The following is a 24,347-nucleotide window of genomic DNA, read 5'->3' as shown; positions in this document are numbered from 1 at the left end:
TGCAGGGACTATGGGACTGCAACATGGGGCTTTTCGGTTCCCCATAAACGCCAGTTCTGTTTATTGACGAAGCCGTCCAGGTAAAAATAAGCTTCGTCAGTAAACCAAATGCTGCCCACATGCATATCGCCGTCATCAATCCTGCGCACTATATCGTTAGCGAATGTCTCTCGTGCAGCAATGGTAGCGGCGCTGAGGGGATGCCGCGTTTGAATTTTGTATGGATAGAGGTGTAAACTCTGGCGCATGAGACGATACGTGGACGTTGGCGTCATTTGAACCGCAGCTGCAACACGGCGAACGGAAATCCGAGGCCACTGTTGGATCACCTGCTGCACTAGCTGCGTGTTGCCCTCTGTGGTTGCCGTACGCGGTCGCCCTACCTTTCCAGCACGTTCATTCGTCACGTTCCCAGTCCGTTGAAATTTTTCAAACAGATCCTTTATTGTATCGCTTTTCGGTCCTTTGGTTACATTAAACCTCCGTTGAAAACTTCGTCTTGTTGCAACAACACTGTGTTATAGGCGGTGGAATTCCAACACCAGAAAAATCCTCTGTTCTAAGTAATAAACCATGTTGTCCACAGCACACTTGCACGTTATGAACAGCACACGCTTACAGCAGAAAGACGACGTACAGAATGGCGCACCCACAGACTGCGTTGTCTTCTATATCTTCCACATCACTTGCAGCGCCATCTGTTGTTGAAAATTGTAACTACTGTAATTTCGAAAGTTTGTCCGCCTGAAATGTACTGTTGTCCCAAGCATATTGCAACAAACGGTGTATTTCTATCGCTGCTCGTTCAGTTTTTATTGCCGTTTCAAATACACTGGTCATTTTTGAAACACCCTGTAGATAGATGACTGTGCAGTACATTCATTTATTGTTAATTCTCAAACACATACATCATCAAAGTATGCTAGGCAGTGCTTTCTAGCACATCGAGCATAGTGCGTAATGTAAGATCTGTTTCTATGCACCTGGGAGTCACAGAGCATTGTCGCAGTCTTAGGATAAAATTAGAGACTGAAAGAACCCGTCGCATTTTCTTTGACCAGCCCACCCTGCAGCTCTGTTACCGATTTAATCTGCAGCTGACCAGAAGTAAACCGCTACATTCAACGTCTCGTGAATGAATGGATTTAGCCGAGTCCTCACCCTTCCAATTACACAAGATTTCTCCAGATGCATCCATGTCGAGGAGGTTAGCACCCCTTATCGATCTATAGTAACAGATTTGAAAGTTTGTGATAGCAGACGGTTAAGAAGAACAATAAATGGCTGGTGTTTGTGCATGTGGAGTTTGAAGCATTTTTACGTAAATCAACCACGCTATCAACTCTAACATATTGTTCTAGAGCCTGGGGTCAGTACCTGGAAGGTACTGGTAAAAGAGAACATAAACACACACACTCCTAAGGCTACAAGGTTCCCATTTAAAACAGACTATGATGTTAGATCGCTCCAGATTCCGACCTATTAGTCGTATGGATTGTAACACTGTAAATATTCCAATGTAAGACGTATATTTCTAGCACGTGACGTACATCCTTCTTGCAGATTCCTGTACTATAAACTATGGTAACAAACCGTAAAATGAAAGAAACTATTTCCTTAAAATATCGATTCTGTGTTATAAGTGCACAATATAGCTTTCCAGAGATGTATAGCGTCCACTGTTCACACCAGATCACGGTTCAGAAATTATGCTACGCCCACATCAATCCTATATAAATTGATCGTTGCCGGCAGGAATGACCAAGCGGTTCTAGGCGTTTCAGTCTGGAACCGCGCGACCGTTACGGTTCGAATACTGCCTCGGGCATGTATGTGTGTGATGTCCTTAGGTTGGTTAGGTTCTAAGTTCTAGGGGACTGATGACCTCAGATGTTAAGTCCCATAGTGCTCAGAGCCATTAAAATGATCGTTAGTAATGGAGAATACCTCTTACAAGGAAACAGATAAAGGCATAGCAGCGGCGTTTGACATGTGAAATTACGCGTTATTCCGCCACTAACTCTGTAAACAGGACATCAGTCGAACTAATGTATACATAGGGATTGCGGTGCCTCACAAACACCTATCGCTAATTTAGTATTATCTTAGTTATGAAACTGAAGTCTCGATTTTATACGCAAGATGCGACAGGGGAATGGAGTACACCGCATAAATCTTCGGTGGAATGTGTCACGTTTCATCACACTTGAGATGGAAGTCCTCTGGTGACCAAGAGGTTTACTGTTAACAACCGCAAGCAGACACCACCGTAAGTCCCACACAGAACAGTCGGTTGCATATGAGTCGGAACGCAGGCTATGTCACACAACTGATGCATCCTGACACAATATCGGAAAAAATGGTCAAATGACCTGCAGCAACATCTCCCTTCCTCCCTCCCTCCCTCCCACACCCCCCTCTCTCTCTGTCTCTCTCTTTAGAATGCATCATCAGTCTACCATTAAATCGTAATTCGTTACAACTCCATCTCAACAGACCACTTCATCCACTCTCTGCCAGCCTTTAACACCTATACAAGTCAGTTTAGAGGCAGGTGGTACTCTGTTTTTCCTGGAAAGCATCATAGACAGCAACTCATGTGTATCACTGTTACCTCAATAGACATACAGTAAATGCTGCCTCGACGAAAAACTGACGGTTTCCCTGGTTCCCGATGCTTCCGTGACAACGTTGCCTCGTATTCGTCTTACTGTCGCATACTTGTTCGCAAGTATAAGAATTCTTCCACACCAACCAGAAGACACGCAAGTACATCCTCAATTTCCCTGCATTTCGGTGTATTTTCTCTCAATTTATAGGTATTTTCGATCGTGTTTCGTAACTTTATAGATATTACGTCACTTCCATCCATGCGATCAAGACATGACGTCTCGTCTCGTGTTCAAAAATTGCTTGTAAAATTAGTATAGCTGCCAATACCTAGCGCAAATGCACTATCTTTTCTAATCGGCAGGCATAGTATAGCACTGTACTCGATTTCATCCAGTCCCCTCTACCCACATATTCCACATTCGCAGTGAGTTTGCTGTGTTTTCTGTATGTCTGTATACAGGGTGTTACAAAAAGGTACGGCCAAACTTTCAGGAAACATTCCTCACACACAAATAAAGAAAAGATGTTATGTGGACATGTGTCCGGAAACGATTAATTTCCATGCTAGAGCTCATTTTAGTTTAGTCAGTATGTACTGTACTTCCTCGATTCACCGCCAGTTGGCCCAATTGAAGGAAGGTAATGTTGACTTGTGCAATCAAGTCATTAACACAGATTTTCTGTGAACATTTGGGCAGGCATTGTTGGTGATGTCTTGATTGGGCTCCAAGTTCTTCCACCTACGCTCAATGGAGCACGTTATCATGATTTCATACGGATACTCTATCTGTGCTGCTAGAACATGTGCCTTTACAAGTACGACACAACATGTGGTTCATGCACGATGGAGCTCCTGCAAATTTCATTCGAAGTGTTCGTACGCTTCTCAACAACAGATTCGGTGACCGATGGATTGGTAGAGGCGGACCAATTCCATGGCCTCCACGCTCTTCTGACCTCAACCCTCTTGACTTTCATTTATGGGGGCATATGAAAGCTCTTGTCTACGCAACCCCGATACCAAATGTAGAGACTCTTCGTGCTCGTATTGTGGACGGCTGTGGTACAATACACTATTCTTCAGGGCTGCATCAGCGCATCAGGGATTCCATGCGACGGAGGGTGGATGCATGTATCCTTGCTAACGGAGGACATTTTGAACATTTCCTGTAACAAAGTGTTTGAAGTCACGCTGGTACGTTCTGTTTCTGTGTGTTTCCATTCCATGATTAATGTGATTGGAAGAGAAGTAATAAAATGAGCTCTAACATGGAAAGTAATCGTTTCCGGGCACATGTCCACATAACATATTTTCTTTCTTTGTGTGTGAGGAATGTTTCCTGAAAGTTTGGCCGTACCTTTTTGCAACACCCCGTATGTGCATATGTAGCGGTAATATTTTCTCAACGTACTCTCATAGAAAACATTGCTTAGTGCACTTTTACGGATATGACTCTATATTGGCATTTTTTATGTTTGAAAAAAGAAGCAAAAGACAAAACACGTGTTTACAGTTTTTGAGCTTTAAAGTGATTTTACCTCAGAAAGCTGCTGTCTCATTCATTGTTTAACGAAGCTATTAAAATGTGACTCTATGTTCTTGTGTTCATTTTGTGTTTCGACACCATGGACATGTCCGTAAAGAAATTTATGTGCCAGCAATAGCACCACAGGCTGCACAATCCCCTTAGGCTAACGATTGTGAAATGCTGTCCACTTAATTCCTGTTTGGCGCTTTGTATTTTAATCGTGTTCGTAGAATATTACAGTGTCATATAACAGTGCTCCGCAGCATCCCCTGGTAGGCTGTTGAATGACTTATTTCGTTTCACTGTCCACAATTTGTAAGTATTTTGTGCTAACATAGATTAGTTTCTTCTCCCTAGTTAAGTTCTGATTTACAGTGCAGTTCTGTTTAAAATCAGCTCTGATTATCACGTTTAACGTCAGCGAAAATAGAAAAAGAGAAATAGAAAAAAAAAAACAGATGGGTAGCAGTTGGTTCGAAAAGTGTTCAGTCCTTCCTTTCTGGAAGCGACAAAGTAGAAGGACGAAGGCTTAGCTCGAAACTTCTTCTGTTTAAAGAACGGGGTAATAGGTGCGAAATAATTGACACCAAGTTATAAGTGGCAAACATATCATTGGTAAAGGCCGTCAGCAGAACAAGCATAAGAAATTGGAGGATGAGGGCAGTGACAAGTAATAGGTCGTTCTTAATCTGGTTTGGTATCTAGTAAAGTACCTACATTACCAGGGGATAGTTGTTTTCCCATCATGGAGTGCTGCTGATACAGTAGACAACCGCTTCTGCGTTTGAAACCTCCAGTTTCCCTAGTTATGCATGCTTCAAATCACTGTGGAGTCTGTTTACTTACCCAGAGGCCCGAGGCGATAGTTTATGGTGACGAGCACCACATTTTTGTCGATGAGGTAGCCTGCTTTATACCCTGCACCGGTTCCTGAAACCCAGCCACCACCATGAATCCAAAACATGACTGGGAACAGCTTCTCAGGTTTCAGCTGAAAATCAGTAAATAGGTATAACTGTTACACCCATTGCAGGACACTTCGTTAGAGGTTTTTATTGAATTCCCGAAAAATAGCCACAATGGTAATTACCTTCATGAAACGTTTCACTTATTTTCATATAGGTTCATTCACATTTGTACAGGTATATTTATAAAAAGTAAATCTCTATTTAATAAATTAGGTCCATATTCAAACTGACTAGATTTTGGACTGCCTTCCTGGGCAAGGTTGTGATGATAGATTCCTGTGGTTATTTTCCGTCAACGTGCTGTAAAAAAACAGACGTGTATCCGCATCGTGTAGGAGATTGTGATGACAGTATGTGTAGTACGGTGTTGTAATAGGTGAACTGAAAGCAGGGGATAAAACTCGATGACACAGGGTAGTCCACTTTTTTTGGATAGCAAGTTGGGTGTCCACATAAATGTTTGCATCCGACGCAACCAATGGAGGAACACCATCGATGGTGCCATGCGTCCTGCCATCGGTACATCATGCGCTGGTAAGAGATTTGGAATTTAACCCAGGACATCGGCACAAAACGGGCTTATCGGAATAGTACACATTAACTGTTGGCTGTATCTGTTTGTGTGTGTGTGTGTGTGTGTGTGTGTGTGTGTGCGTGTGTGTGTGTGTGTGTGTGTGTGTGTGTGTGTGTTGTGAGAGTGAGTATGTGTGTGAGAGAGAGAGAGAGGGACAGAGAGAGAGAGAGAGAGAGAGAGAGAGAGAGAGAGAGAGAGAGAGAAAGGGTTATAATAAGAGTGATAGGAGAGAAAGTGGTGCAAGGGAGGGAAGGAGATCAGGTAGATCGAATGAATTATTAATTAAGGAGTACATATTTTATATGCATCCTTATTTCATTTTAACACATGAATAATTGTATTTCTAGTGACCCAATTTTTTCGTTTTATCTATTAATTTGTGGTGCCGTATATAACTGATATACTACATGTTCAACTAGTTTGTTAGATACATATATCTTAAACCGCGATCATACTGTGTTTTGGCGAGGTGGAAAAGTGTTTTCATCAAGATATTTGTGATAAAACCGGCTATACTTGCGTGTGCATCACTACACGTCAACATAATGCGGGAAATGAGAGTGCTGGCCACGGAAAACTATGACAAGCTACAACATAAAAGGGATCTGTAAATTTCACATTCATCAATTGTAAAGTGCAAAATAAAAAGGAAACCCACTGATGATGGCACAGTGGTGCCGAAACATGTTTGGGTGTTAAAGAAAAACGGTGTTTTGCATAACTGGCGGACCTCAAATCCAAAATATCTTAAATAATATTTGGGTCACTACAACAGTGTTGACTATTAACGTAATTGTATTTTTATTAGTGTTATGTCATCAATTTAGGGTTTGTACTAAATGTCTCTTATTTATCTTCTACCTGCCTAAATGGTCGTTAGCTGCCGGAGGCCAAATAAATAAATAACAGAGGCATTTGTCTTCATTTGGTTTCTGCTTTCTGTACGTAATTTGTAATAGGAAGAAACTTGCAGTAGAAGAGATGTGTTCCTCGGAAGCGAAGATAAAAAGTGCTCATAGCTCTTAAGGTATACGTTTTAGTGTCCATGTTTACTGGACATTTTCATTTTGTTTTTTCCCATACTACCATCTCTTTTATTTAACATCCTGTATAACATTTTTCACTTAACTAGTACGACACAACGCACAGACAGATATTCTATTTACATTACATTGCCGTAGTGCACAGAACAGAGTAAATATACCTCTGGAGTGAAGACGTTCAGGTACAGGCAGTCTTCCGATTCTTTAGGTCCCAACTTGTTATTCTGTGGACATACAGGCCCTTGAGCTGTGGCATCGCGGATATCCACCCAAGGGTCTGGAGCTTGAGGGCTCTGTAACAAAAATAAATAATCAAATTACAGAACTACATTACTTTGCTAGATTTCCTTTCACAAAACTCAGGTAAGTTAAGGATCAGCTATAATTGATTTTCTATTCAAATAGCCATGGCAACATTGTGTCTTGTAAGTTGTGTTGGAAGAAAATGTATCTTGGTCCACTTCCTTACATCACCAACAACAAAAAAAAGATCAAATGGTTGACATGTAGGTTTTCGCTATAATTTCCATGCATTTAGAGTTGTGCGTTGTTGCCAGCTGATCCGTAACAAGGCAGAATTGGAGAACAAGAACACAAGTTGTATCTGAGCTGTGCATGGCCCGTGTTCATGCCTTTTACTGTCTGTCATCTTCTATTGCGGTACTGCCACCTCGATTTCTTATTCCATTTACTGGCGTCACTAACGTCTTCCCTTACTCGGCCGTGAGCAGCAGCAGCAGCAGCAGCGCGTATCGATAAGTGCACTGTCGTACCATCTGTGGAGCGCCAGATAGTATGTCCGGGTAGTATGTCTGGCAGTCAGTTGGACCCATAGTGCAGTGGGGACGCAGTAGCAGTGAATTGGGGACGGAGCGCTGGTGAGGCGCCGACAGGCAGTGCTCGCCCACCACTGGCGACACGCATGAACTGTTAGACGGAGGGAGATTGGAGCGGGACGACCGTTGGTTGGTCATTCGGTTGGTCGTCTCATCGGCAGACGTATACAGGGTGTTACAAAAAGGTACGGCCAAACTTTCAGGAAACATTCCTCACACACAAATAAAGAAAAGATGTTATGTGGACATGTGTCCGGAAACGTTTAGTTTCCATATTAGAGCTCGTTTTAGTTTCGTCAGTATGTACTGTACTTCCTCGATTCACCGCCAGTTGGCCCAATTGAAGGAAGGTAATGCTGACTTCGGTGCTTGTGTTGACATGCGACTCATTGCTCTACGGTACTAGCATCAAGCACATCAGTACGTAGCATCAACAGGTTAGTGTTCATCATGAACGTGGTTTTGCAGTCAGTGCAATGTTTACAAATGCGGAGTTGGCAGATGCCCATTTGATGTATGGATTAGCACGGGGCAATAGCCGTGGCGCGTTACGTTTGTGTCGAGACATATTTCCAGAACGAAGGTGTCCCGACAGGAAGACATTCGAAGCAATTGATCGGCGTCTTAGGGAGCACGGAACATTCCAGCCTATGACTCGCGACTGGGGAAGACCTAGAACGACGAGGACACCTGCAATGGACGAGGCAATTCTTCGTGCAGTTGACGATAACCCTAATGTCAGCGTCAGAGAAGTTACTGCTGTACAAGGTAACGTTGTCCACGTCACTGTATGGAGAGTGCTACGGGAGAACCAGTTGTTTCCGTACCACGTACAGCGTGTGTAGGCACTGTCAGCAGCTGATTGGCCTCCACGGGTACGTTTCTGCGAATGGTTCATCAAACAATGTGTCAGTCCTCATTTCAGGGCTAATGTTTTCTTTACGGGTGAGGCTTCATTCCAACGTGATCAAATTGTAAATTTTCACAGTCAACATGTGCGGGCTGACGAGAATCCGCACGCAATTGTGCTATCGCGTCATCAAGACAGATTTTCTGTGAATGTTTGGGCAGGCATTGTTGGTGATGTTTTGATTCGGCCTAATGTTCTTCCACCTACGCTCAATGGAGCACGTCATCATGATTTCATACGGGATACTCTACCTGTGCTGCTAGAACATGTGCCTTTACAAGTACGACACAACATGTGGTTCATGCTCGATGGAGCTCCTGCACATTTCAGTCGAAGTGTTCGTACGCTTCTCAACAACAGATTCGGTGACCGATGGATTGGTAGAGGCGGACCAATTCCATGGCCTCCACGCTCTCCTGACCTCAACCCTCTTGACTTTCATTTATGGGGTCATTTGAAAGCGCTTGTCTACGCAACCTCGGTACCAAATGTAGAGACTCTTCGTGCTCGTATTGTGGACGGCTGTGATACAATACGCCATTCTTCAGAGGTGCATCAGCGCATCAGGGATTCCATGCGACGGAGGGTGGATGCAGGTATCCTTGCTAACGGAGAACATTTTGAACATTTCCTGTAACAAAGTGTTTGAAGTCACGCTGGTACGTTCTGTTGCTGTGTGTTTCCATTCCATGATTAATGTGATTTGAAGAGAAGTAATAAAATGAGCTCTAACATGGAAAGTAATCGTTTCCGGACACATGTCCACATAACATATTCTCTTTCTTTGTGTGTGAGGAATGTTTCCTGAAAGTTTGGCCGTACCTTTTTCTAACACCCTGCATTTGGTCCTTTCACCGTTTCCGGGACTGGGCGGTCGGTCGATTGGTGTGGAGCAGCAAGGAAGTCTCCGTCACGCGTACTCTGGCCGGGGCCGCTGCCGGCGTGCACGCGTGGTGGAAGGGTGGGGTGCCACTTGCGAGTGCTACGAAGTTCGTTGCCCAACGACCTTGGACATGAAAGTTGAGTTCTCCCTTAACTTACCATAGACCCTCAACTGTTTACATTTCTTCGTTTGATCCTGGTTGTCGCTTTTGGGACATTCCCGCGAGCACCAAAGTGTGTATATTTAAGTCAGCCAAGATTCCAGCCGTCTTCCTGTGAAATTTAACTTTACTTAATGTAGGCCTATACCCTGTTTTGGAAGTTCATCAGCGGTATCTTCTGCCTTGTGGCCGTTGACGTAATTTTAGGCAGTGTATTTTCCTCGTCGTGTTGTTGTTGTCCAGTGCGGCGTGTAGTTCGACAGCTGAGGTGTTGTTGGTCGGTGTGGGCGCAAGTATTCAGCGTGTCTTGCATTGAAATCTTGTGGTCGTTTTGTTGGTTGCGGGAGCGTGACTGATTTGGTTGATTGATCGGTCGGCTGTCTGTCTGTTGGTTTGCCTCCAGATTAAGAAGTTGTTGGACAGGCTGCCTGTCTCACCTAAACGAGCGTTAGTGTTACAATCCCAAGCCGACCCTTGGAAACTTCTGAGCGCCGTTCCTTGTGTGTTATGTAGTAATTTCCCTGTTTGGATTTTAGTTATTTGGTTGATGTGTGGCCTTCAGCCGAGTTTTAATGTCTCTTAAATTAATGTCCTTGTCTAGCCCTTACGGCATAAGATTGTTATGCTTTTGGTTTAAGATAAGGCCTTCTGCCTTTTTGACACTCTTCTTATTGCCTAATATGCAGCGTCCAGCCAATTTCCATTAAAATTAAATTGCCAAGGCCTTCAGCCTATTTAGATTGAATATTTAGAAAATATTCTAGAGTTAAACCTCCAGAAGAACCTCGTATTTCAATTTCTTGCTTAGGCCTCGTGTCTTGGATTTTTAGTGTGGCCTTCAGTCGATCTAAAGATAATCAAAGGAGGTCGATTAAAGTTTTGAGTGTTTTGCGACCTTGTTGTAATATTGTGTGTTGACGAATAAAATTTGTATGTTGAGTGAAACTGACAGCAACATACTTTGGCCCCCTTGCGTCTTCTAATATCGAATTCCTTCCTGCAGAATATTTCGCTCAGTCGAGTCTCCATTTACGATGTGGTGGCTGAATCCGATTCGGGAAAATGCTGTTGTGCGTTCCACTAAAGAGGGCATAAATACTTTTTGAGGGATGCTATTAATTTATAGAGCTTAGCAGTTCCTGTTTCAGCACAGTTCAAAATACAATCACGAAATATTACACAAGATTCCACATGACTGACTGCTTCGAGCGACACGAACTTGACCTTCTACAGAGTTTAACAACACGGCATATTTACGACGAATAATAACTGTTTTAATAAAACTGTGCGAAAAGTAGTATAGTTTTGTAGAAGACATGCCAGTGTTGTGGATCCCATATTTACGAACGTTATAGAGGTTTCTATTAAACTATAAGCAGTATTCAGTGTTAATGATTTTCCCAGTTCATCAACCTTCTGCATGACCCTCTTCTATCATCATTATTACCAAGTGAAACATTATTCAAAGACATATTATTTAACCTAAAAGATCTTGAATACACTTCCCATTAAAACTTTAATTTCGCTAGTTCATAAATAGAGAAGGATTGATAAGTTACTGAGGAAAAAATTTAGTGAATTTGAAAAGTAAATCTAAAATAATGGCAAAGTGAAGTTATTCATTATATTTAAAAGAAAGTGAAAACTTTTTATATCTTCTGTAGATATATTAGATGATCTCAGTTCAGGACCCTGTGGTCTAGGGTACCATCACCGGCCGGAGTGGCCGAGCGGTTCTAGGCGCTACAGTCTGGAACCGCGCGCCCGCTACGGTCGCAGGTTCGAATCCTCCCTCGGGCATGGATGTGTGTGATGTTCTTAGGTTAGTTAGGTTCAAGTAGTTCTAAGTTCTAGGGAACTAAGGACCTCAGCAGTTAAGTCTCATACTGCTCAGAGCATTTGAACCATTTTCTTGGGTAGAATCTTTGAGTAGTAATCAAATCGATCTCGGTCCTGGGTACAAAAACCATCACCGCTTAAAATTTGGTTAATAATTAGCATTGGAAACCGAAGGCATAAGAAGACACCCTCATTCCGCCAACGATCTTGTCAAAGTGGGCGGAGGAGCAGACAGAGGCTCAGGACGCTCTCGTGTCCTTTGGGCGGGAAACTGCCCCTAAAGGCGGAAGAATCGGCAATGATCATCTGCAAGAAGATGCAGAAGGCAATGGAAACCATTGCATTAAATACCCATACCTGTATCCACAGGACACGTAGCCTGTAATTGGAAAAATTGTCACTGTGATCTCTGCAAAAGATTCCGGAATAGTCTCTCAATCGGATCTCCGGGAGGGAACTGACATGGGGGAAGTGAACATGAGAAAAGGTTCAATAACCAACTAAAGGCTAAAGTTCTGTGAGTCGTGGCGTGGAATGTCAGAAGCTTCAACGTGTTAGGGAAGCTAGAAAATCTGAAGAGGGAAGGGCAGATGCTCATTCTAGATATAGTTGGGGTCAGAGAAGTGAAATGAAAAGAAGAGAATTATTTTTGGCCAGATGATTATGGAGTAATATCAACAGCAGCAGAAAATGCTTTAACAGGAGTAGGGCTCGTTATGAATAGGAAGGTAGGGCACAGAGTGTGTTACTATGAACAAATCAATGACAGGGCTGTTTTTGTCAGGATCGACAGCAAACCAACACCGACAACGGTAATTCAGGTATACATGCCGACGTCGCAAGCTGAAGATGAAGAGATAGAGAAAGTTCATGAGGATACTGAAAGGATAATGCAGTAAGTAAAGGCAGATGAAAACCTAACAGTCACGGAGGACAGGAACACAGTTATGAGGGAAGGGGTAGAAGAAACGGTTACAGGAGAATATGGCCTTGGGTCAAAACTAATTGAGTTCTGCAAAAAATTTCTGCTGGTAGCGAATACTATGTTCAAGAATCAGAAGAGGAGGAGGTACACCTGGAAAAGACCGGGTGATTTCGGAACATTTCAGAATGTTACGAATTAAGAAACAGATTACATCATGATCTGACAGAGATTCCGAAGTCAGATGTTTGGTTGTAAGGCGTACCCAGGAGCAGATAGAGACTCAGATCACATTATAGTGCTGATGAAGAGTACGCTGCCAGGCCCATGTGGCCCAGCGGTTCTAGGCGCCTCAGTTCGGAACCGCGTGACTGCTACGGGCGCAGGTTCGAATCCTGCCTCCGGCATGGATGTGTTTGATGTCCTTAGGTTAGTTAGGTTTAAGTAGTTCTACGTCTAGGGGAATGATGACCTCCGATGTTAAGTCCCATAGCGCTTAGAGCCATTTGAACCATTGTTGAAGAGTACGGTGAAGTATTAGATATTAGTCAGGAAGAATCAATAAGCAAAGAAGTGGATACAAAAATACTAAGGAATGACGAGATACGCTTAAACTTCTGTAGGGCTATAGATACAGCAATAAGGAAAGCTCAGAAGGCAGTACAGTTGAAGAGGAATAAAAATCTTCAAAAAGGGCAATTACAGATGTTGGACTGAATAGCATATGAACAAAGTAGGTAACTACGAAGTACTGACAAGTGAGAGAATTGTCGCACAATCACCTTAACAACTCAAGTATTCAAGTTTCTGACAAGACTAAACTACAGAAGAACGGAAAAGAGCCTTGAGGGTGTGTTAGATGAAGATCAGTTTGAGTTTTGGAAAGGTAAAGGTACCAGAGAGGCAATTCTAACATTGCGGTTGATAATGGAAGTAAGACTAAAGAAAAATCAAGACACGTTCATAGGACGCGGGACTGCTACGGTCGCAGGTTCGAATTCTGCCTCGGGCAAGGATGTGTGTGATGTCCTTGGGTTAGTTAGGTTTAAGTAGTTCTAAGTTCTAGGAGACTGATGACCACAGATGTTAAGTCCCATAGTGCTCAGAGCCATTTGAACCATTTTTTCATAGGATTTGTCGACCTGCAAAAAGCGTTCGACAATGTAAAATAGTGCAAGATGTTCGAAATTCTGAGAAAGAAGTAGGGGTAAACTACAGGGAGTGACGTATAATATACAACATGCGCAAGAGCTAATAGGGAATAACACGCGTCAACGACGAAGAACGAAGTGCTCGGATTCAAGAGGGTGTAAGACAGTGATGTAGTCTTTTGCCCGTGTTGTTCAATCTGTAAATCGACGTGGCAATATTGGGAATAGAAGAAAGTTTCAGGAGAGCGATTAAAATCCAAAGTGAAAGGATCTCAGTGATGTGATTCGGGGGAGACATTGCTACCCTGAATGAAAGTGAAGAAGAATTACATGATCTCCTGAATAGAATGAACAGTTTAATGAGTACAGAATAAGAATTGATGGTAAATCGAAGAAAGATGAAAGTAATGAGAAGTAGCAGAAATGAGATAAAAGAGAAAAGTAACATCAGGATTGATGGTCACGAGGTAGATGAAGTTAAGGTATTCTACTACCTAGGCAGCAAATAAGCAATGACGGGCGGAGCAATTAGGACGTCAAAAGCAGACTAGCACTTGCAAAAAGGCAATTCCTGGCCAAGAGAAGTGTACTAGTATCAAACACATGCCATAATTTGAGGAAGAAATTTACGAAAATGTACGTAAGAAGCACAGCAATGTGTGGTAGTGCAACATGTACTGTGGAAGCACTGGTACAGAAGAAAGTCGAAGCATAATAGATTTGGTGTTACATACCAATGTTGAAAGTTAGGTGGACTGATGAGGTAAGAAATGAGGAGGTCCTGCGCAGAATCGGAGAGGAAAGGGATGTGTAGAAAACACTGAAAGGCGAAGGGACAGGATGATACTACATCTGTTATAACAGCGGGGAATGACTTCCATGACACCAGAGGAAGATGCAGAGGGCAGAAACTGTAGAGGAAGACAGAAGTTGGAATAAATCTAGAAAATTGTCGAGGACGTAGTTTGCAAGTGCAACTCTGAGATGAAAAAGCTGGCACAGGAGAGGAATTCGTCGCAGGACGCATCAGACTATTCAGAAGATTGATGACTTAAAAAAAAAGAAAAAGATGAAAAAGGAAACTCTCGCGATTTCGGTGCTGTCTAAATTCAGTGCTATTATTCTGTGACATCGTGTTGAGCTTAAATGCTATGTAATCTGGTATGGAATATTGATTCGTGATAGGTTTTGCTTCTGAAAACCTGAAACAGTCAACACTATCGTCAGTGACGTTTCTGTCTATACCGCACTATATGTTGTTAGTAACAAATCAGTATTGGTTTCCCATAATTCTAGTTTTCAGTACAAAAATACGTAACTTTTTCATGTAGTTAACGTGACATTTTGATTTGAGCTTGCACGTGTGCATTTACCGGTGCCATCTCAACGCATATCAGTAATTGTTACGTAAGAGATTCAAAAAAACTTCGAGAAATTTGTGCTCTCTGCCCAGACCTGAGTTGGCGACCGTAATCATCATTCTCTGGTTAATATTTCAGTCAGTCTGAGTTACGTAATGAATTACGATCTCGGCTAACTATATATAAGTAATTCGCTTGATTAGAAAGTTTGTTTTGGGTCGCTGTTGAGCAGTGAATTAATTTTCTCAATAATGATCAGTTACAATCTTTCTGGCATCCTTCGGTCAAAGTTTACTCTTCTGAATCGGTGCCCTCTGCAGTATAGAATAATAGGTTACTTGTGTCTTTAATATACTATAGAGTGCTGGGGGAGGGGGGGATATATCATGCAAAGAGTCATGCAAATAACCTTCTCAGATGGTAAGTGTGAGTACTATCGCTCAATCAACGTAATAGTTAGTGCATCGCTGTTTTGTAACTAGAATAATATACAGAAAAATGTCAAAAAATATTTAATAGTATCTTAGATGACTAGAAGTTTGGGTTCTGGAGTGAGGGTGATTCAGCGGCCCTTCTATGGGTTTTATGCAAGCTGCAACGCCTTCAAGAACAACGCTTAATATGTTCAAATTTCCTTCGTCACTACATGTAAACTATTAGATCCACACAAAAAAAAAAAAAAAAAAAAAAAAAAAAAACACGGGACTTTTTGTAAGAAATTTAATACATTTAAATTTTGTACAGGGATACGTTTTCGCTGAAGGCCACGTTTTTCGAGTTATACAAGAGAAACGCGTTTCAAGGTAACTTTTATACGTTTTTATAGAATTATTGGAAAACTAGAGCCTCTATCAAAAACGTATCCCAGTACAAAAGTTAACTAGATTAAACTTCCTATAAGAGGGTCCTGTTCAATTTTTTTTCTATAGGACTGACGGTTTGCGAGTAGCGAGGTAGAAAACTTTAATATTTTGCTACTGGTATTTGGAGGCGTTGCATACAGTCTAATACCTACAGGCAGGGTTAGCTACATCACAATACATACAGGTTGTGGCGCTTAAATCCGAAGAAATGAAACTTTCTTTTGAAAGAAAATTTATTATAACAAAATAAACTGAAAATGAAAATCCTTTTAAATATAATTAGTGGTATCTTTCAAGAGTAACATTACTCGATGTAACTCCCTACAGCCCCAGTCCTTCAATATCGTCCTGACGCGATCGCACGCACTCTTGAAACAGCGCTGCCCATATTCGCGAATGCTGCTTCCATAGCTGTGCGTAGAGATGCGACATTAGGGTGCCACATCTTCCTGGTAACTCTTTCGCTCCAAACATAGCAGTCAAGGGGGCTCAAAACCGGGCTATGTTGGGGGCCAGAGCTTCTTTGACCATAACATGTCCACGTTATCCGAGAGCCATTTTTGGGGTAATGGCTCGTGTGAGGTCCTCGTCTGCCATCTGACGCATTGTTCGCTCGTTCACATTCAATACTCACGACAGTTTCCCCAGTGATTGCCCCGGATCCCCCCAAATCGGCGCCTGAGACTTTTCGATGACTGACTTAGTTCGTGACACACGTTTCCTCGAATGAGGTTTCCTCGCCGGGTTAGCAGAACCTTCCCCAGACTTCTCAGACGCCTTGTACTTGGCCACAAACAATTGATCTCGGGTACCCGAAGAATCGGATTGTTTTAGTCGGCGAAAGCATAGAGAGAAGACTTTCGACAATAGCGGCTCTTCGACTGCACTCCGCACTTGTCCGTAACATTCCGGTCGTTTTGAGTTTCTGACTATTTACTAGATGCCTGTGGCTTTCAAGAACGCCACTTGCGGTCTCCGGCGGAACTATCATATGGCGGGAAATTAGAATTGAAATTTGTCCGGATTTAAGCGTCGCTCCTAGATGAGAGGGAGGAACCGAACTGAAACTTCAAGGATTCAGAGAGTACGTGATGTTATTGTAATGTATACAAAAGAATTTCTACAGTGTGGCACACAAGGTAAAGAAAGGATTAGGTAATGAGATGAACAGGAATGGGACGTTTATCCAGAGAGAGTAATTATACCACCACGATTTGTGGTGGTCTCCTGTACATTACAAAAGGAGGGTCGTTGTTAATAGCAAGGTGTGTCTTCACCATGAACGGCAGTGTATGCGTTGCAACGTGGTCCCATGATGGCTGATTGGTAAGGAGTTCTTACATATGACGTCTCATTCCTCCTCCAGCGCAGTTGAAAATTGCTGTACGGCCGTTGGTGCATGTGTTGCATTGACCATTCCACACGAGCTTGATGGAATTTAAGTCGACGGAACGGGAAGGCCGGTTCATTCACATGATACGCTCGCGTTCCGAGATTTCCCTCATCTGCGCAGTTCGATGCAGTCACGCATTCGCATCGATAAAAATGAAGTCAGCGCCGAATGCACCCTTGACAAGACGCACATGCGGAAGGAGTACAGTGTGACAATAACATTGACCGGTCACTGTACCGTGTTCAAAGATTTGGAGATCAGTATGGCCAAACCATAACATCAGGACAATGGAAACGATCATGTTCGACACCGTTTCTGGGTGCACTACGTACCCTCATTTCTGTGTGCGTCACTACGTATTTCCTTCCGTTACCTTGTGTACCATATAGTAGCAGTTATTTCTGTGTATGATCTAAGTTCCTCTAGCTATGTTACTTGGCAGTGATGCATCATGCAAAAGTTACTTTCGACCTTACGTTTTGCATACCAGTCTTGTACGACATTGCTTTCCTTCTGGCCTGGATGGTGCACTGATTCGGTTGGTAAAGATGTCAAAAACAGTTTATCCTCCCTTGCGACAAGCTGTTTCACAACTGTCGTAACAGTTGATATCCTGACTGCTGGCATTGAGACGGTGTTGCAGACCTAGCTGGTTGGTTCAAATGGCTCTGAGCACTATGGGACTCAACTGCTGTGGTCATTAGTCTCCTAGAACTCAGAACTACTTAAACCGAACTAACCTAAGGACATCACACACATCCATACCCGAGGCAGGATTCGAACCTGCGACCGTAGCACTCGCACGGTTCCGGACTGCGGGCCTAGAACCGCGAGACCTCCGCAGCCGGCAGACCTAGCTGGTCCCAGACAAATTGTATCGGTGACAGATATGAGAATCCTGCAGAGGGTTCAAAGAGAAAGGTGTAGGGGTTTTTCCGTTGAGAAATGGCACCACCATACTGGCGTATGAGAGATAACACAAGAGGAAGCATGGTGCCCGTGAGTTGCGCCGTCAGAGATAGCTCAATCAGTACGAGCCGTGACCTGAACTCATACCCGAACGCTCCCTACAGCATTACGCCAGGAATAACACCACTGAGTCTTTGCAAACCATTAATGAATGGGACCTCTCTCCAGTCGCCGTCATCTCTCCGACTATGGTCATCAGGATTAGTGCAGAAACCACAATTTATCGCTGACCGCAATACGACGCCTTTCATTAGCAAACTATGCTTACTTGCCGCGGCACTCTTCCAAACGCAACCGCTTGTGTTGTGGTGTTAACGGCAGTCTAGGCATGGAGTGGAAGTAGTCCAGCTACTGCTAGTCTCCAACCAATGATGCGGAATAAAACAGACTGCTGCCGAATTACCTGTGCTCGGATGGTAGGCACAGATGTTAAGAGGCTATGATGTGCTCGCTGCAGAATACGGCGATCTCACCATGTCACGATAGAGCTTATCGACCAGAATCTTTACTGCGAGTATACCTGCCCTCCGGTTCCCATGCAGCCTAACATCGGATGAATGTCACATGCGATGCCCCATGAATCTGGATATTGCACGATTAGTTCTGCCAGCCAAATGGAGACCCACAATAAGGCCCCTTCGGACCTCTGGCAGATGCTGAAAACTCTGTCTCTGTCTCACCGAGTAAGACGCTTTTAACGTTCCTTATACACCCTACCAGGCCTGGTGACAACACTAAACACGAAAAACAGTCATGTAGTGTGGTGGCCATTCTAAAAGTCTTAGGGAATGTAACTTTAATAATTTGCATACCCATCCAGTGTCCGAAGGGACAGTGCCTTATCGAAGGTACCTTCAGTACCGGGCGGAAGGGTTTGCGTGCTCCAGCGAAGTTGAGGGCTATGCCGGCGGTAGCCTAGATAATGGCAGGGTCACCCAAGCCGGACAGGCCTCAACGGTGGAGCCAGACGAAATGTGTCCCACCTATGGAAGGGAGGTCTATATAGGCATGGTGAAGCCAACCCTCCTATGGTAGTAAACCCTGATATCAAATTCTCGTCCTCCAAGTTGGGGGTTGGGTCAAAGGGCCAGCACCCCATTATCCACAAAAAACTTCTACAAGCTCGAGAATCTAAACCGGAGCCTCAGAAATTGGATACAAACTCTTTACGACAATTATTGACAAGGAAAAGGGCATTGAGAGTTGGTACATGGAACGTTCAAAGCCTGACAAATAAACACGCCGAAATAGAGAATGAAATTAGTCCACTGAAGGTAGACGTAGTTACTTTGTCAGAAACAAAAAAGAAGGGACAAGGGAATGAGAAATTTGGAAATTTCATCCATCTGGAGTTGATAAACATAAACGATCAAAAGCAGGCGTTTCCATTTTAATTAACAAACCTCTGAGCGCTTACATCAAGGGCTATGCATTTATATGCGAAAGAATTGTCACTATTACCATCAAGTTATATGGAATTGAAACAGTTATAATAGGGGTGTATGCGCCAAACGACGATGCGGAGCGGCAAACCGAAGACCATTTCTACCAGAAATTAGACCATCTACTCAACCAAGTCGAAAGGCACCAAGAAGTAACAATAGCAGTTGATTTTAAGGCGAGTGTTGGCTCACAAGTAAATGATGCAGTAGTAGGAAGATATGGAGAAAATGTCATATGAGTTCTGGAGATAAACTTGTAGAATTCTGTTACCAATATGACTTGAAAATTCGACAAACACACTATTCACATAAAAATATCTACAGATATACATGGCACAGACCATCATTGCAGCAGAAATCAATAGTTGATTACATCATTACCAAACAACGGCCAAAAATGGCAGTTCAAGAGTGTAGAGTAATGCAGGGAGCCAACTTTAGGTATGACCACTACTTAGTTTTAGCGAAGTTGACATACCTATTCAGGAGAAATCCATCGACGGACAAGTGGCTGACCACAGCAATCATGAGAAATTAGAGCAAGCAAGGTATAAGCTCTTTCTCCTGATGACATTCAGCATCAAGGATTTACTTCAACGTAGATTAGAAAATGAACTAAAAGCGATTCCAGAAGATGACATTGTTGAATCAGAATATGAAAATATTAAGAAAAACTTACGAAAATTTCTCTACAGGTATTAGGGACTGAGAGTAAGAGTCTAAGTAAACGGGATCCCCCATGGATGTCTGGTGATCTGAAGATGTTGATTAGGAAAGAGGAAAATCTCTGCAAAAAAATGGTTATAAACTAAATCACTACAGGACAGGCAAAACTACCACACAACAAATTACGAATTAGGAAACAGAATTAAATTAGAAAAGAACAAGACGTGGTAACAGAAATCTATCTAATTTGAGAGTCTAATTGGTGAATCAGAAATAACAGAAGTGTGGAGGACAGTTACTAGTATGAAGAAACACAAGTAAATATGGCAGTAGACAACCTAATCCCCTTAAAGGAATGGAAAAAGCGTTGTGCAGACCTTTTAATTGAAGGTAGGCCATATTAGACGAAAGGGAATGAATAGAAAACGGAGGTAACTGATCGGAATATAAACATTACAATAGAGGAAGTGAAATGCGCATTAATTAAAATGAAGAATGGCTGGTCACCTGGTCCAGGAATCATTCTTATTGAATTATTGAAGGCTGAAGGACGATGTCTGAAGAAACGAATAACCTGCCTGATGAACAACTGTTGTAAAAGGATAAAAATTCCCTCAGAATGGAAAAAGTCATATATGGTTTCTGTTTTCAAGAAAGGGAATAGTTAAGACACAAACTACTACAGAGGCATTAGAGTCAACTGTACAATGAGCCACTTATTTGGCATTATAATGTTTGAAAAAATAAGACAATATGTTGTCCACCATATTGGGGAAGACCAGAGCGGGCTTAGGCAGAACAGATCATGTACAGATAACATATTTATTTTACAACAACTAATGGAGAAATTAATTGCATTTTCTTTGTATATTTAGCGAAAGCTTACGATACAGTCCTTAGATCTAAGCTGTGGGAAGCTATGAAAGATATAGATTATCACCTCTTACGAATTACTATTGAAATATACAGAGATAATGTGGTACAGATTAAACGAGATTCAAAGTTATCAGAACCTATTAATGTCACTATAGCTTTGCGACAAGGTTGCAGTATGTCACACATCTTCTTCAATTTATTTGTAGACGTGGTTCTCTGAAATTGGAAGAACAACTGCAAAGGAATGGGACTCACTGTCAACGATGTAGAGGTATTTTCATTAACATTCGCTGACGATCAAGCTATTATAATACAAGATGATTACGACCTTGAGTTCATCATACGACGATAATATCAGACTACAACAGATGGGGACTACAAATGAGTCTAACAAATACAGAGCAGCTGGTGGTGAATAGTGATGCTAAATTTGAAGTGCACATCAATGACAAAGAAGTTATGAGACAGGTAGAGAAAATTTAACTATCTCGAGCACACATTGATAAAAATGGTTTTAGCCATATAGAAGTAAAATATAGAATACAGCAAAGCAAAAAAGTATTAGGGTGTATGAATTATTTTTGGTATGATAAGAATATTTCCAACAGCAATAAGAAAAGAGTAGGTGAGATAATGGTTGAATCAGTGCTATCGTATGGATGAGAACTATGGATCTTAAATGCGGATCTCAAAAGAAGACTTATAGCTGTGGAAATGGATTATTTGCGTAGGAGTGCCAGAATATCAAGAATCGAAAGAAAAACTAATGATGAAGTAAGAGCTAGAATGAAAGCAAATGATACAGTGAAAGAAAATTATTAAAATGGTACGGACGTATGGTGAGAATGCCAGATCATCGGTGGCCAAGGAAGGTTTATGAATGGAAACCACCCGGCAGTCGGAAGGGCGGGAGACCAAGACGTTCTTGGACAGACCACATAAATGAAGTATAGAACATCGCAGAACCGACAAGGAAGATGCGCTGGATTAAGAGACTTGTCGGAGGATAACAAGAATACAATAAGATGTTATTAATTAATCTTTGTATTGATTAATCTTGTAATAATACAGAATTTAGTAACAAATAAAAATGCTTACAGAGACTGTCATATTTTGTGATATGCTTAACTTTAATCGACGTTGGAAGAGTCTGCCGTTTCAGAATGGTAAGTAGCGCTGAAACTTCGGGGATAGGGAATGTGAGAATGTTTATCTTCCAGCAGTGACAACAGACGGGCGAGGAAGATCATGCCGATCAGCTGCTCCGGCATAAACTTCAAACTGAAGTGACGTGGATTCGTGTCTGCACTTTATACAAATGCTCACTTCAAATGCAGTACCTGTTTGTAGCAAGTAATGCGAAATTAAATTAACGCTGTTGTAACAGAACGCAATGAATAGAACAGTGAATTAAAAAACAAGTAAAGTTACTGTCTTGTTTTGTGCCATCAGTCTTCTGACTGGTTTAACGTGTCCCGCCACGAATTCCTCACCTGTGCTAAACTTTTCATCTCAGAATGGCAGTTGAAACATACGTCCTCATTCATTTGCTGTACGTCTACTTCGATAGTTTGTAACCTCTTCAGCTCCATCTAGTACCATGGACGTTGTTCGCTGGTCTTAACAGATGTCCTATGAACCTGTCCCTTCCTCTTGCCAGTGTTCTCCATATATTCCTTTCCTCGACGATTCTGTGGAGAACCTCCTCATTACATACCTTAACAATATACCCAATTTTCAACATTCTTAAATACTTCAGTTCTCTTCTGTTCCGGTTTCCCACAGTCCATATTTCATTACCGTACAATGCTGTGATCTAAACGTTCATTTCCAGAAATTTCTTGCTCAAAAATTTAAGTCTATATTTGATGCTACTAGACTTTTCTTGTTCAGGAATGCCCTTTTTGTTTGTGCTAGTCTGCTTTTTATGTCGTCCTTATTTCGTCCGATATGAGTTACTTTGCTGGCTATTCCTTGACATCGTCTATTTCGTGATCCCAGTTCTGATGTTTAGGTTATCGCTATTCTCATTTCTGCTACTTCTCATTACTTTCGTCTTTCTTGATTCACTCGCAGTCCATATTCTGTTCCCATTCACCAGATCCTGTAATAGTTCTTCAGTTTCATTGAGCATAGCAGTGCCATCAGCGAATCTTTTCATTGACATCCTTTCAACTTAAGTTTTTAAATCTTGTACTTGAATCTATTTTTTATTTCCGTCATTGCTTCTTCGGTGTATAGATTGAACAGTAGGAGCGATATACCACATCCCTCTCTTATACCCATTCTAATTCGAGAGCTTCGTTCTTGGCGTACCACTCTTATTGATCCCTCTTGGTTCTTCCCTACAGCTTACCCCCAACTTTTCTTAGAATTTCAAATACATTGCACCATTTGGCGGTGTCGAACTATTTTTCCAGATCGGTGAATCCCAGGAACATATCTTAAATTTTCTTCAGTTTTGCATGTATAATCAACCGCGACGTCAGAATTGCCTCCCTGGTGCCTTTGCCTTTCCTAATGCCTAACTGATCGTCGTCTAACAGATCCTCAGTTTTCTTTTCCATTCTTCTGTACGTTATTCTTGTATAATTCTCATACTTACGGGCTCTTGCTATCTTCGGAATTTTATTGATGATGTTTTCCCGATACTCACACAGTCCATAGTCTCATACAGTCCACACACCAACACGAATAGTCGTATTGTCGTTACTTTCCCCATTGATTTCAGAAATTTTGATGGGATGTTATCTATTCCTCCCGCTTTATGTGACCTTAAGTCGTACCTACCTCATACGACAAGCCCTCCCTCACATACAGGCCTTGAGCATACTCTTTCACCTATGCAGTCTGTCCTCTGCATTGAACTAAGGAATTCCCGTAGCAATATTACCGCTCTTGCTTTAAACGCAGGTTGTTTTGACTTCTTATATCCTGAGTCAGTCGTTCGTACAATCATTTCTTTTTCGATTTCTTCGCATTTTTCATGCAGTCATTTCGCCTTAGCTCCCTTGCATTTCCTATTTATTTTATTCCCAAGTGACTTGTTTCTCTGTATTCCTGAATTTCCCTCAACGTTTTTGTATTTCCTTCTTTCGTCGAACAGTTGCAGTGTTTTGTTACCCGTGGATTCCTCGCAAGTTACTTTCCTTGTACGTACATTTTTCGCTCCAACTACTGTGATTGACGTTTTTAGAGATGTCCATTCCTCTTCAACTGAACTGCGTACTGAGTTGTTCATTATCGCAATATCTATAGCCTCAGAGAAATCCAAGCACATCTCTTCATTCCTTGGTATTTCGGTATGCCACTTCACTGCACATTGTTTCTCCCTGACTAGGCTCTAGGA

General features: G+C 42.2%; 1 protein-coding gene across 1 annotated transcript in view; it reads right to left on the bottom strand.

Annotated features, from left to right (window-relative positions):
- The window catches only part of LOC126354703 (juvenile hormone esterase-like), a 108,633-nt gene that overhangs the window by 70,114 nt on the left and 14,172 nt on the right, over nucleotides 1-24,347 (bottom strand). Inside the window, exons 2-3 of the mRNA XM_050004523.1 lie at nucleotides 6,889-7,020; nucleotides 4,989-5,133 (exon numbers count right to left, since the gene is read on the bottom strand). Of these exons, the coding sequence (XP_049860480.1) occupies nucleotides 4,989-5,133; nucleotides 6,889-7,020 (277 nt within the window). The remainder of the gene's footprint in view (nucleotides 1-4,988; nucleotides 5,134-6,888; nucleotides 7,021-24,347) is intronic.

Source organism: Schistocerca gregaria, chromosome 3 (assembly GCF_023897955.1).
Source record: "Schistocerca gregaria isolate iqSchGreg1 chromosome 3, iqSchGreg1.2, whole genome shotgun sequence".
NCBI classification, from domain to species: domain Eukaryota; kingdom Metazoa; phylum Arthropoda; class Insecta; order Orthoptera; family Acrididae; genus Schistocerca; species Schistocerca gregaria.
Note: the sequence above shows the minus strand (reverse complement) of the source record. Positions and strands in the feature narration are given on the sequence as shown.